At 31.9% G+C, this 15577-nt stretch overlaps 1 protein-coding gene across 1 annotated transcript; it reads left to right on the forward strand.

Annotated features, from left to right (window-relative positions):
* The first annotated feature begins 2735 nt into the window (after positions 1 to 2735).
* LOC108564177 lies at positions 2736 to 15187 on the forward strand. The gene is made up of 2 exons (XM_017923130.1): positions 2736 to 3106; positions 13418 to 15187. Exon 2 carries the CDS (start codon positions 13514 to 13516, stop codon positions 15185 to 15187), a length of 1674 nt encoding a protein of 557 aa, XP_017778619.1. The 5' UTR covers positions 2736 to 3106; positions 13418 to 13513.
* Positions 15188 to 15577: the final 390 nt, after the last annotated feature.

Raw genomic sequence — 15577 nt, forward strand, 5'->3', positions numbered from 1 at the left:
AACATAAAACTATTTTTAGTCTCGAAGCTCTTTTCTAATTACATTCTGCTGAAGCATTTAACCAAAACCCAAGTATTCTTTGTAAATAGATAGATTATATTGAGTTCATCAAAAATAAATGAAATTTTATTTTTTTTTAAACAAAAGTTTTCTTAATGGATGAAATACATGAATTTTCATACTGATTTAGTCAGATTTGTTTTTATGAATTATATAAATATTGACAATACTCGCAATTTTACAAGAAATTATTATTTAAGAAAAAACATATAATTGATACAAATATGTTTTTAATTAAAATTATTTCTTAAGAAAAAAATGAATTGGAATATTTATTTGTCGCTTATTTTTTTTGTATCTAAATTAAGTGTATATGTTTTGGACGAGAAAGTTCCAAATTATCCGATAATTAAGCCTTATATAAATTCGATCTAGCTGCATCCAAATTTGATGACAGTCCAATTATATTTGTTGAACTATATAAATGATGTAGTTAGTAGAAAAGTGTTGGGATTTTTGTAATTAGAAAAGAAGAAATTGTAATTTGTATATTGAAATTATAATTTTAAACACTTTTTTTTATTATCAATATGTTTTGTGTAATTGGCTAAATAAATGAAATATAATTGATTAATCAGAAGTTATTAATTGAATTGAATAATTAGTTAATATAATAATTGTATTTTTGTATTAGGAAATGAAGAGATTTAATTTTATGTTGGATTTTGAGTGGTCTCACGATGTCAATGAACATGGTCACATCTCAAAACTATGCACGGGGGGTCAAGGGGTAAACGTAATAACAATTAATTTATTATGTGCGATCGAATCCATACGGCGCAGCCTGGTTGATCCTCTCTCTCTCCTGGTGTATATGAGTCTCTTTCTCTCTCTTGGAGCGGCGGAGGAACGCATTAAAATCCTTCACTTATCACCTAATGACCTTTTGCGAATAATAGGATGAGATTTACTATCGTCAATATCTGGCGGAATATGGCATACGCGCATCGAAATTGCCCGTTGCGGAATTAATGGAGAGATGCCTACGACCAGATATTGCACCTCGTCGCATCTTCTCCTCTTCTTTTTTTCTTTCATTTGCTGTTGTGGATGTTGCTGTTCTTCGGCGTCGCATCAAATTGCGAACCGCAGGTTTCATCCATAAACTATTCATCGGCGGTGCGTGTACGTGTGTGTGTGAGAGTGCGTATGTGCATCTACGTTTTGTGACGAAACCTGAAACTACCTACGAGCCCTTTGTTCAAAACTCTGCTGGCTCTCTTTATCTGGTCGTCCTTGGTCGTCGGGCCAACATCAACACCACACCACCAACCAACCAACCGTTTTACGTCTTTCATTTCTTTAACTAAAAGCATTCTCTATATTTGATCGAAGAAGAATCGCGCCGCAGCAATTATCCACTTTCTACAAAACGCACACAATCTAAATCATCTCCGCTCTTTTTATGCAATAGACCAACTAACTGCACATCCGTTTTAATAATCGTCGTCATTATTATGTGGCATATTTATTTCATTCTTTTTTTTTGTGTAACGGTTTCGTTAGAGGAACAAATTTTTATTATCTGGAAAGGAAATCGCGATGGAAAGTGAAAGCTTTATAGTTTAGGTAGGTGCGTCGTCGTCCATAGGGATTTATTGTGTTATATCACGACGGATACGTTGATGGAAATCGTTTGCTTTGGAAATAATAAAAATTTAATCGAAATTTAAGATCTCCGAATTTCATGAATTATTTAATACTTTAACGATGTTTTAATTATTTATTTTGTGTTTATTGAAAATAAACCAAATTTCAAAAATATTCAATTGATATTGCCAAAAATTTGTAGACCAACAATCATTAAATTTAATAAAAATTAATATAAATTATTTAATTTCTGTATTGAGAATAAAGTTTTGAAAATAATCAAATTTATAGACCTGTGATAACGAAATTTTGGTAATTATAAAAAAAAAATATATTTTCATTCTTTAATTTGTTTGTATATTGTGTGGGTTAAGAAATGTGTATTGCTTTAGTTATATTAAGAAAAAAATATTTATTTTGAAAATTATAAAGTTTGTAGACCAATGATCTCAAAATTTTGGAAATTGTTCAATGAAATCAAAAAAACAAATATATTTGTTTGTTTAATTTGTGTTTATCGAATTAGAAAGATGAAAATAACAAAATCTATAGACCTAAATTAACGTTGATTTACTATTTAATGAACATCATTTATTTAAAAAATAACAAAGTTTATAGACCATTGTATATTCTACTTTTCTTTTAATATTTGATTGAATTAATTATTTCAAACTTTAAATTATGTGGACGAAGAATATTTGAATCATTTCTATTATATAACAAAGAAAATCAATTTTGCAGACCTATGCATTTTGTTAACTATTTATTAGAATTGATAATTACGTTAAGCACGTATTATAGACTGGTGTATTTTTATATATTTGATGGAATTGATTTTTTTTAGCACTGTACATTGTGGATTAAGAATATTTGAATTATTTGTGTTTTATAACGAAGAAATTCAAATTTCGATAACTTTTAAAATTGTTAGACGATTTTTTTTTGCATATATTCTTTGTATTGCGAAGATGAAGGAGAATATTTTTTTCTCTTCGCTTCTTCTATTTTTCTACTCTTCAACTTCTCTCATCTGGAATTATTTCAAGCGGTCCATCGGGTGCGGCGGCTGCACATAAGCTCGTTCACATCACTCTCTCTTTTGCCCCCGCCGGAAATCTAGTCTCTTCTCTCTGCTTTTGCTGGTTACATGGTCAGTCTTCTATCTGGCAACCTTCGTGAGTGACTTAAACAAACGCGCGCATCATTTACATTGGGAAAATCGTACGCGGCGGCGGCGGTGGTACGACCCAACCTCTCTTTCGGAAATACTTTCAAAACACAATCAAAAACGATACTAATGAAACACCGTGCGATAATCCTTCCGTGAGTGAAGTTTTTACCAAAAAAAACAACAACAAATATACAAAAAGAAATATATATATAAAAAGGGAATTCGTGCAATGCTGGATTTACTAGGTATTACCAGAATCGAAACAACAACGTTGAACACGTTATGGTAAGTTAGCTGCAGATATCTGAAAATTTAATTAAACCTCCCGCTGCGCATTTTGGATTCTGGTTATACGCGAAATATCTATCCATCGTTTTCCCACACACTTCTGACTCGGTTTTTGCATCGAGCGATGAATCGATAGTAGTAATAGTAGAAGAAAGAAAGAAGCAAAGCGCATAATTCTTTCTTTTATTTGCGAGGAATGAATTTATATGAGCAGATATAATAATATAAAATTCTATTGCGGAACCGATGCTGCATGTGAATGGGAATGTCATTGCCGTTAGAATAAATAAAATGCTTACGTTCAACATATGGTACGGACACTTCAGTGTGTGCACTCAACTTAAGTTACAGCATAATCAGCAGAGATTTGTGGGCATCTGCAATTTCTCACTCGTTTTTTTTTCCTTCATTTTTTTTCTCTTCCTCTCCGTCGTTTTTCCCTTCACATAATGGCTTTTATATTCGATGGCGTAAATAAATTTATTAGATAACATTTATGGAGTTACTTTATGCGTTCCGTATGAGAATAATAATAAATCCGTTGCATATCGGATAAACCCATTATTATTTATTTTCTGTAACCGGCGCTTCGGAGGATGGAACGCGGAATTTTTTTTGCCGTTGGTCTTCAACTGCTCGCGAATGCGGGAATTTTGCATGCCTGTATCAAATTTTCTGTAACTCAATATAACGGGCTAATGCATTCGATGTAGAATGCGATACTTGATATCCCGACGTAGGTTGAGAAGTGCCAGGCCGTGCAGTTATAAATGTTCCTTTGCGTATCAATTAACTATTAACTTCTCTAATTCATTCATCTCCTGCAATCGCATCGCTGTTTCTGCACAGGACTCGACCAATAAATTAACTAAACTATACAACTTCTTCCAATGGGAATACCACATCCAATAGAAGATTATTTTTAAAAACTTCGATAATTGTATCTATCTTCATAAATTTTATGCAATAAGCAGGAATAATGATTTAATAGGTGACAATTTACCATCCTAGCTTAATATGTAAACGAGAATTTGATTAAAAGTTAAGCACGAATAATAATTTAATGGGTGCCCCTATCTATACCATCTATACTTATACAAAGAGTAAAAATATTTCAATTATACTTCTTTCTATACTATTTCATAGTATAAAGTTAAAAAAAGAATTGAAATTGGTTTGATAATCATTATATCATGTATTAAAAAAACACTGTAACTGTATTAGGATTAACTTAATATAAAAACGAAAATTTGATGTTTCGCAATTAAAAAGTTAAGCACCAATAATGAGTGAATGGGTGCCCCTATCTGTACTTATACAAAGAGCAAACATATTTCAATTATACTTCTTTCTATACTATTTCATAGTATAAAGTTAAACATGAATTGGAATTGGTTTGGTAATCATTATATCATGTATTAAAAACATTGTAACTGCATTAGGATTAACTTAATATGAAAACGAAAATTGGTGACCCTTTCTATATCATTTATCCTTATACAAATAGCAAAAATATACCATTTATACCTATTGTTTCGTAGTTTAAAGTAAAACAAGAATAATAATTGGATTTATGATCAATTTGGTATAACATATAATAAGTACAACAATTGTAAACATTTTGATCTTAATTTTCTTAATATAAAGTTCATTAAATGTTTCACAACTTTTTTGAAAGCTTTGCAAAAATTTGATGACTAATTTGATGAATAATTAGAAAGAAAATATATATAAATTATCATTATGTTCAAGTAGTTGTTGACTTACATTCATGGCTTATAGTTAATTAACATGAGTTGAAGAATGAGTTTGGTTGGGTGACTTTTATTAATATGTGACAAATATAGGACTTAAATGGACTTGAGTAATGTAGTAACGCATTTGGTAATATACACTGAACAATTAGTGATGAAACCTAAGAACTAGCAGTAATATCATTATATCACTAAATGATATAATTTCTTTGAAATTATGAAATATATTTTCTTCCTGTGAATTATCTGAAATAAACTGAAAGAAAATGTATTGTATTAATTAAAATTGTAATAAATCCAATTACCAAAAAAAGAGTCCTCAAGGAATGCATTTTCACTACGCCTCTCCCACATCGTATCTTATCATCGTGTTACTCACCCAATACTTGTTTCCTTTATCGTTGCTTCGGTATTTTAATGGTACTGACAAACACGAAGATACCTCGAAATTGCTGCCTAACCCTCGTTCATCCTCTACTCTTTAACATTTAAAATCTTTACATTTTAATCTCATCCGAATCTTATTGTAATATTAATGACATACCTACTCAGTCTGCGTCTATCTACCACTTGCATAACTCTCATGCATTTCCTACATCATTGTTCCTCATTCGCCGCTTTCGCACTCATTGTTAGCAAATTAAAGTAGAAACTTTTATTTATTTTCTGTTGTTGCTATTATTTATTAATAATCTTAATTGAGATTATCCATAATACGAAAGTTTCTGGTATTATAATCACATCCTTAAGTGATATTACATAAGTAATACTTATTGTATTTGTATTTTAATAATTTATTATTTTTTAAAGATTTTATTTGAATGTTCGATTTTAAAATATAGAAATTCTTACCGTAAATAATTTGTTCTTAAGTAATTGATAAGTTGTAGCTTTCTGGCGTAATGCATAATATATCCATCTATATTTAACTTGATCATGCAACGTGGGTTTTATGCTACATTAGATATGGTTAATCGATACAGATTAGTTTTATTTATAGGAAAGCATATGACCTTCGCATTAACTTCCGTTTGAAAATGCGAACCTGCACATTTTTTTTACTATAAATCCATTTAACTGTTAGCTTAATGCTTTATATTGCAGCTATACAATTATTTGTTAATGCTTTTTTTTATACGGATTATTGGATTTTATGTTTTAAATATAAATTCCGCGCTTTCCGACTACACAAATACGGATAATATGCAACAAAAAAATAATATATTTTTCAATATAAAATTTATGCTTCGAATGAGAATATTCGCATATTCTGAAATTGTACAAAATAACATTTTTGTTTTTGAAAATTACGAGCTTTTATATAAAATATTTTAATTAAAATATTTATATTAAAGAGCTCTGAGTGCGAATTTTTTATGTATGTAAGAGGATTTTGGCATAAGCATGGACTTAAATTTAATGTCTCTTTTACCTGTACAAAAAGAGATGAGGATTAAAATGAAGAACAAAGACTTAGCAAAAAAAAAATGGTAAGCCTCATTTTGGAGCTTATATTTTATGTCAAATTTATATAAAGAAGAAATTTTAAATTTGTACTTCAATGGTAGTAAAATCTGCATTGATTTTGATATACATTGTTAATATAAACTATAAATTCTAAACTAAAACTAAAAACGAATTATCTAGCGTTAAATGCTGTGTAATAAACGTAATTCAAAATACTTTTAATGTACGCATTTTCCAAGTTTTAATGTGCACTTTCCATGTTTTTACGGCGTTTTAATTTCACATTTAAACCTCGTTTCATTAACCTCACTTAATTATATATTACGTCGAGAGATCTATCCTACTTATGAATTATTTATACAGAATTTCATTTAATTGAAGCAAATTTATGTTGACCACACAATGTTAAACAACATCAATAGTTGTTTTTTTCTTACTTACATTTCGTTACGTGTTGCAAACAGAATTAACCTAAAAAAAAACAATGGAGGTCTAGGTCTACGAAACTTGCTTTAAGTGTTTACAAATGTTTACGAAATATTTACCAAAAAAAACAGATGAAGGTCATGTCTATACGAAAAAAAAACTTGGTATAATAAGGAAGCAGTAAAGATTTTTATTTTTAATATTTAAATTTATTAGTCAATCCATTTCTTTTTTAATTATTGATTTTTATTGTAACATATGTTCATAATTTAAATTTTGATATCGTTTTACAATATTTGCATTTACTTCTTAGTTTATTGCGAATTTGAATTCGTTTTATAGTTTAGCTTTAATCTGCATATTCAACATTGATTGTGGTGTCAGCTGTTCCCAAGAAGTAATCTACAATCAATATTTATGGTAGATCAGCCTTAAAAACAATTAATAGCATTTTATAATAAATTTACATAACTATTTAAAATTTTGCTATAAAACCTTTTAATGTTTCTATTTCCTATATTTTTAGCATAGTTCTCATGGTGATATTCTCAAGTAATGCTATAAAGAAGTAATATACATTTTAATAACGTTTTACATATAAAATGGATATAAATATACAATAATTAAAAATATCATTTAATCTGCATATTAAACATTGATTGTGGCGTTAACACTTCTCAAGAAATGATCTATAATCAAGATTTATGGAAGCTTGAAAAAAATAAATTTACATAACTATGTAACATTTTACTATAAAATCGCATAACTTTTAATGCTTCTATTTCCTATATTGGTGATATTCTCAAGAAATGATATAAAGAAGAAATATACATTTTAATAACGTTTTACATATAAAATGGATATAAATATGTAATAATTAAAAATATCATTTAAGAGTTTCAATTCTTTATATAGTTTAGCTTTAATCTGCATATTAAACATTGATTGTGGCGTCAACACTTCTCAAGAAATGATCTATAATCAAGATTTATGGAAGCTTGAAAAAAATAAAATTTGCATAACTATTTAACATTTTACTATAAAATCGCATAACTTTTAACTCGTTTTTATTCCATATATTTTTCGTATAAATTTGATGGTGATGTTCTCAAGATCTAAAGAAATATTCAATTTTAATAGCTTTTTATTATAAATTTACATAAATAATTTACAATATTATTTATTTACCAATTTTTAGTGCAACGATCAAAATTATTATAAATTAACGTATATATTCATATTACATAAATATTTTAAGCTTTAGTTTAAAGACTGAAACCGGGAGGCATAAACTATGAGTTTAGATCCGTTTTATTTCCTATATGTTTATTTATAATTTGCATATTCAGTAGAATGAATTGACTTTCTCTCAATAGTTTTATACGTTATTTATTTTATCAGTAGTTTTCTTGACATTTATATTTTTTATTTGATTGTAGACAAGAAAAACATTCCAATGGTACATTTTTTATTTAAGGATTTAATAATCTAACGTTGCGTGTACTTAAATTGTAAGTTTAACATTGGACTCCGACTGGAAAGGAGTAGAACGTCCTTTATGCAACTTTTGTTTGTTCGTTCTGTTGCAATTTTTTTTCGTTTTTCGCCATCCACTATTTCCCATTTAGTTATCCTTGTAGTTCGCAGTAATTAGACAATAAATAAATTTAAAAAAAATAACTAATTGTGAAGCGCAATTTGTCGTTTATGCAAAAATGCGATTCGTTCAAACACAAAAATGATGAATTCCTCTGTTGTACGCGCGCATAAATTTATCTTTAACGATCCGCCGTTCCAGCGATAAGCTTTATTATTTGTCTGCATATCCAGTCTTCTCTCACTATGCGAGAGTTGTGTGTGTGTGTATATGATTCGAAGATAAATCACGGAATTTTAGTATGGCTCCAATAAAATTACAATACATTCCGAGTAATATTCCGACGCTAAACCGCCAAGAAAGACATTCCAAACGAAGATCAAACAATAAAGAACCGATGTTTATTGAATAGGCGATAATGTATAAAGAACGGTTGTTTCTCCGAGCGGAGAATTATTGTTATTCCGATCGACGCCCTTCGTGCAAGTAATATCTGTTATGCATATTTTTTTCATAAGGTTACGGCAATTGAATATTAATATTTATTTTCGTTTCTTTTTAAATGGAGATTTCAGTTTCGTTTGGACTTTCTCGAGGGAAGTAAGTAAGTGTTTCTGCCTGTATAAAACTCACTTTTATTCTTCGTATCCAATACAAACCTACGCGTTTCCACTAGTCCGCCCACGTTTCGCGAATGACAAAAAGCAATATTTATAGTCGGCCGTATACAGGTGTGGTTGGTTGTGTCTGAATTATTGTCGTAACCACTTTCTGTTTCTCAATACGCTAAGAATATTACTCCCCGGACAAATCTAGTCTTTTTTTATTATTATTAAATATTTACAACGGCTTTTGCATTAGTCTGTTTTACATTTTTTTTTTTAGTTGTTCTTGTTCAATTTTCTTTCTTTAGATTCTTTGCCATTATGAGTAATCAAATGATATAGTTTATAATAAATTTGCATGCGTTGGTATGCTGCTAAAATTTACATTTTGTACTAACAGGTTATTAGCGTAAATGACCTTTGTATAAATAATAAAGTAGCTGCGCTCTAGACGAGGAGAGATGATAGAGTGTAAGTAAGAAAATAGTGTCCGGTAGTAATGTAAATAAAATATTGGATCAAATCCCGAAGCCGGTGTTCATTAAGATTAAATGGAAAGTTATATAGAGACATTAGTCTCGCAGGAAATAAATTTCCTTATTAATCCACTTGCCGTAGCTGGGCCACAAGTTTATAATCTCGTTATATGCAACGCTAATTTAATTCCAGCCAGACGTTCTTTATCGACTCGCATTTTGCTTTAAAGAACCGTCTCCTAAAACAACTCTTAATTAAGGTTCATACTAAAGAAAAACAACTATAGAAAATATCGGTTTTTTTTTAAAACAGATTTTCATTTGGCTTCAGAGAACATTAAAAAACCGTTTCTTGAAAATACCGATTTTCAATTTTAGTTAGTTTTCCATTCTTTAAGTGAAAAATTAAATTCATAGATTTTCGGTATTCATTAAAAAAAATAGCTTTTTCTTATTAATTACCGGTAAATTTTACTCTTTCCAAAAAACATTGTTTATACTTAAAATCTGAAACTATAATATACAAATTGTTGGTATTAAATATAAATTTCACAGAACCTTCAAAAGCCGTTTTTTTTTAAATTTCGGTTTTGTTTCATTTTTAGAACTTAATGAATAAAAGGTTTTCCATTTTTATACTGAAATAATCTAAACTAAATGGAATTTAGATACAAAAATGTAATGAAATATACAAAGACAAATCTCTGGATGAACTTGATTTAGTGAATTTTCAAAGTCTTAATATTTTAGTGTATTTTGTGCAATTAAAAACCCGTATTGGAATTTTACATATTTATCATAACAATTACCAAGTTTTAAAAAAATAAAATATCAAAGCCAGTTTTTCTTGTTCTTTCCCTATTTATTTGCTTCTTCCTACATAAATATATTAGTATGTGTATAAATTAAAATTTGGCTTCAAAGAACATTAAAAAACCGTTTTTTTTGAAAATACCGGTGTTCTTTCAATCTCAATATTTACAAAAAATGGTTTTTCATTTTTTATACTGAAAATTTAAATTGACAGATTTTCGGTATTTTTATACAGAACATTCTGTTTTTAAATACCGGTTTTGTTTATTATTAAAAATTAAAACCAAAATAAACAAATTGTCGGTATTTTTATATAAATAATCTGAACTTGATGTTCATAATTTAATGAATCTTCAGAATCTTAATTAAGAAATCTTAAATTTCTGTTTTATTTTGTTGAAAATTTGCAAATATTAATTGTAGTGTGTTTTGTGCAATTAAAAAAACCGGTATTCGAATTTTATAAATTTATCATAACAATTACCAAGTTTTGAAGAAACAAAAAAAGGTTAAACCCTAAGTCCAATACTGATTATTTCTACGGTAAATACAAAATACATAATTCAAACAGGCACTAATATTTATACAGATTGTAATCTCCTGGATGAGATGTAACGAATGTCTTCTCGGAAAGCCAGTTTTTCTTGTTCTCTCCCCATCTCTTTCCTTCTTACTACATAAATATATATATCAGTATGTGAGTGTGTGTGTCTCTGTATCAATTGAAAACTTATTGAGCTTCCGGTTTCTGGGTTTCAATTATGAACTTTCAGCGAGTGCGGTTAATCGTATGAGAGAAGATGGGGCGTGATCGTTAGGATGCGGAGAGCAGGAGGATTTCTAAGTCCGAGTCCCGTTAGTTAGTAACCATCACAATCTGGTTCACCAAGCCTTCCTTCCCTCTCCGATCTCCCAACTAAAACTCGACTCAACTCATCTGGTTTTCGAGATAGAACCGCCGACGCCGCCGCTACCAACGGATTCACAATTTGCTAGAGAAGGCCTCGGTTATTGTAACAAAAGAGAAGAGAAGTTCGAAATAATGTCGGGGCTAATTGAAGACACGGAAATACACGTTGGGAATACGCTAATACATCCATCGGTTTTAGGGCGATGTTCGAAGCGTGTTTCGCGTTCGACATGTTACAAGAAAGAAAAAAATAATAATAAAAAGTTATCAATCTATTATTCATTTATACTGGATGGAGCCTGTTGTAACATCGGCGAACTGAATTATTCCCGACATATTTTCTGCTCGTTCTGCAGCGGAACACACGTGCATTCGAACTGTGTGCTGCATGCATCTAAATTCAAACTAGTTTGTTTTAAAATGAAAACACATCCATTATGCACCTACCCTCGTGCCGCTGCAAGCGCAACTCATCTTTGAATACTTTTTTGCACGTGTAACTTCCATTTCCATCGTTGACTCTGAACGTTTAACTGATGTTTATGTAATAACATCACAGTCATTTCATTTACACATTTTTGTTATTCCTAGAGTTTATATGCGTCTATTAATCTTGTGATGAAGAGATTTATTCATAATTTATACTGTGTTGGATGAGCATTTCAAAGATCTTTCAAAATTTCATTTCATAATTAATAGAAAAGTGATTATGATGATATGTGATATTTATGTTTTTTTTTTTAAATTAATTAATTTATTTAATCAATAATCAATAATCAATATTACTATATTTTAGTATGCTTATATCAATTTTACTGCGAATAAATCAAAAGTGAAATATTACAACAATATATTTTCACATGAATTTCATTATTAGGAAAGCTGAATGAAGGCAAGTAATGTTGCGTTATTAATCATTTACAAAATCCGAGCTACACTTGATTAAATTATGGTTACTTTGTTGATTAAAACCGACGTAGTTACATCCAAATTATTATGTATATTGTATAAAATTATATAAGAAATATGTTTGTGATATACATTTTTTGATTACTATTATATGTTTTAATAAATTTAACAACAAAATTAAGCAATGCATTTTTTATATTATATTTCTGTAATATTTTACTAATTGAAGTGTAATAATTGGAATAAATTCGTTTGATAAATATGTTAAGAATAAATGTAATTAAATAAAGTTTTGTGACTTTTACATGATATTAAACTTAAATCATATTAGTTGTATGAAACTTTGGATAATGCATTGATGCACGTTAATATGGAAAGTTACCTTGCTTCGGTACACTATCAATTTTACCTTGAATAATAAAGCCTAAAATGATATATTAGAAGTATAAGTTTTCGCTTTATTTTTAATATCGAGGGAAAAGCTGAATGCCTCAGCAAGAGCAGTAGGTAGTGCTCATTATTCATCGACGCTTTTCACAGCGAAAATCTGTACGAAGCTCGATCAAATTTCGCTACTTACACTCTCGTTACATATATTGATCCGGTCGAATGATTATGCACGTTTGCACGTGATTTCCCTACACATTAATATGCAACTTTTAATTTCGCTCGTTTGCAATTAAACTAATGCTTTGACCATTGCATCGCATTCAAGGTAATAATAATAATAGTAATAAGTACTTGTTTAATATAGAGAACGCCTCCTACGATCTCTGTATATGTGTATATAATATAAGTAATAGAGATATCATGTACAGTTATTTACGTTTGCTGTGCAGGTGGTTTAAGTTCAAAGGTGTATAATATTATTAGAAGTCACACACACACAAGGTAACGTCTTTGCGCCGAACGTCTGCTCTAAATAAAGGTAAATGTAATACAGACACACTCTCACATAGATGAAGAGACTAATACCTATATATAGAGAGAAACAAAGTGTGTGTGTGTGTGGGATGGAAGTAACTGTTTAGACAGGGGTTAAAGAGCACCTGACATTCCCGCAATAGTGCATATAACGTGATTACCTTAGAGGTGTGGCTACTCCGACTCATTAGAACTACTATGTACCGTAATTATTCGGACGGCCATTCATAATCGTTCGTTCCAGCAACAGCTGCTATTTATTTATTTATGTAACTTATCGACGGGTCCGGTAAAATTGTATTTTTCGTTTTCTGGATTCGGAATATCCGATGTTTTATAATTCGCCCACCGCGCCTTAACCAGAATCCAAAAAAGGGCAGCGCCACTGAATATATATTGTATCTTTATGAAAATTGGTTTTCCTTAGGTGCGCTCGAAAAATGCAGACACCTTGTTGGACGGATCTTGTTGGCGGACAGATCGAGATATTGGAATTCGCGCATTAACAGTGATTTAGTGCACCATGAAGCCGATAAGTTTCGAGAATTTGAAGCGCCTGATGGGCGGTGGTAGGAAGAAAAAGGATAAGGAATCGTCGTTCAAGAGGAGCGAGTCCTTTAAACGAATTTCGATTAGGAAGAGTTATCTGGATCGAGGGAAGAAGAGGCATCTCCATAAGTTGGAGGTGGCGACGCAGACGGTCGTTGAAGAGACGGCTGCGGCTTCGGTTTCAGAGAAAGTGGATAGTTCCGTGCAAGTTGAGCTTCAGGCTTCGAGCAGCATTGAATCGAACGAGAAGCGCGAAGGACCCGGACAAAGTGTGATAGCTTATGGTCAGTGGTTGAAATGCATCAAGAAGGAGGATCCAACGAATAATGGGAAGTCTACTAAAGGAGCAGAGCGTACTATTATCTATGTACCTGCTTCGGACGAAATCAAAGCACCTCTCATTAGGAAGCTCTCTTCTTCTCCTACGTCCCGTAAAAAGTCGCTGAACTTGGATAAATCGTCCCCGAATTTACAGAGGCAGGAGAGCAACGATTCAGCGCTGGAAATGTTTCCGTGGGGCGATTCCACCGAAGTCCGGAAGTCGCCCATAATCCGGCGAAGAACGAAAACTCCACCGCTGATGCCGGATTCCGGGAACGAAGAGCTTTGCTCGCTGTCCATAAGTTTAGGTAGGATCTGGATGGACGCTCCTCAAGTCATGGCTCCTCGCAGCTTGGAGATGCCGAGGACGTCGCAGTCCGCAGTTCACGCTCACAACTCCCTCGATAGCGCTCTGAAAGATTTACGAGACGACCCGATAGTGATGAACCGCCTCCAAAAGCGAACTGTCCTCCCCATCGGAAGAACGTTATCATCCACCAGCAACACCACCGCATCCACCGGACTCTTCTCCAGCAAAGATTCCGGATTCTCCTTCAGCATACCCAAATTAAGTGACGATAGTCTCATGTCCCGAAGACTCTTCCGCAAGAAACGCACGAAGCCCAAATTATCAGTAAGTCGCGACAATTACTTCAAGAGAACGTCAGAAGCGAGTTCCATACGCAGACACAGCAGTCGCAAAAAGAAAACGCGAAACTCTTTAAGAAAACCCACTAAGGGCGAAACGTACCAAATCACCGGAAGACCCTACAACAGATCTCTGAAATCTCTCAAGATGGACCCCATGATCTTCGTTCCACCCGAGAAGCGAAAGCCTACAGATAAAAAACGGAAATGCTTCAAGATCCATGAAATAAGGAACCTCACGCCCTGCATCGATACCATTTACTCGAAGAAGTACGCTGACAGCGATGACGGTTTATACGAGAGCTTGATCGGCGACGCGGAAGAACTGCAAGTAGTCGATCGAATTTCGCGAATGCATCTCCGCAAAAAAGAGGAGGATCATTTGGGAGGAAGCGATGCGTTTCCCGGAAACGAGGCCCAACTGTCCGACGAATCGAGCAACTCCGAAATTGATTCTTCCGCTGCGAGCGACGATGATTACTATTACAGTTCCTCGTCGATAAGCGATGGTGGTTGCCCTCCCGTAGGAGTATCCTCTTCTGCTGCTCCCAGGAGACGCCCGGTCCGTAGACGCAGGTCGGAACTTTCGCGCAAACGAAGCATAACATATGTTGCGAAGCCGACGATATTGCGAGTGCCATCCACACTCAGACGACCTCATAAAAAAGTTGGTGAGTAGTAAAACACGATGTTTTTGCTGCAGCTTGAAAAATCTACCAATTAGTTGTTGTCGTCTTCAACCCGGAGCGTAAAAGCTTAAATTGTATCCTTATGTCGCTGCATAAACATTCACATAATCATCGGGTTCGTTGCACTCCACACAAGTTTCGATTATCCTTCATCTTATGTACGTAATTATACGATTCATTCAGAAACAGTTAGTTGATCAATCAATGCATCCTTCAACTCATCGAAGTAAATATAATCTAAATTTGTAATTATTTCTATTGCAACATATTTATATAACAGTAAGCAAAATGAAACTTTTTATAAGTACTAAAATAAATAAAACTATAAAAACATGAACTATTCCTATTAATGTCAATATTGCATATACTCACAAGAAATA

This window comes from Nicrophorus vespilloides, unplaced genomic scaffold (genome assembly GCF_001412225.1).
Source record: "Nicrophorus vespilloides isolate i.1.1-1 unplaced genomic scaffold, Nicve_v1.0, whole genome shotgun sequence".
Lineage (NCBI taxonomy): Eukaryota > Metazoa > Arthropoda > Insecta > Coleoptera > Silphidae > Nicrophorus > Nicrophorus vespilloides.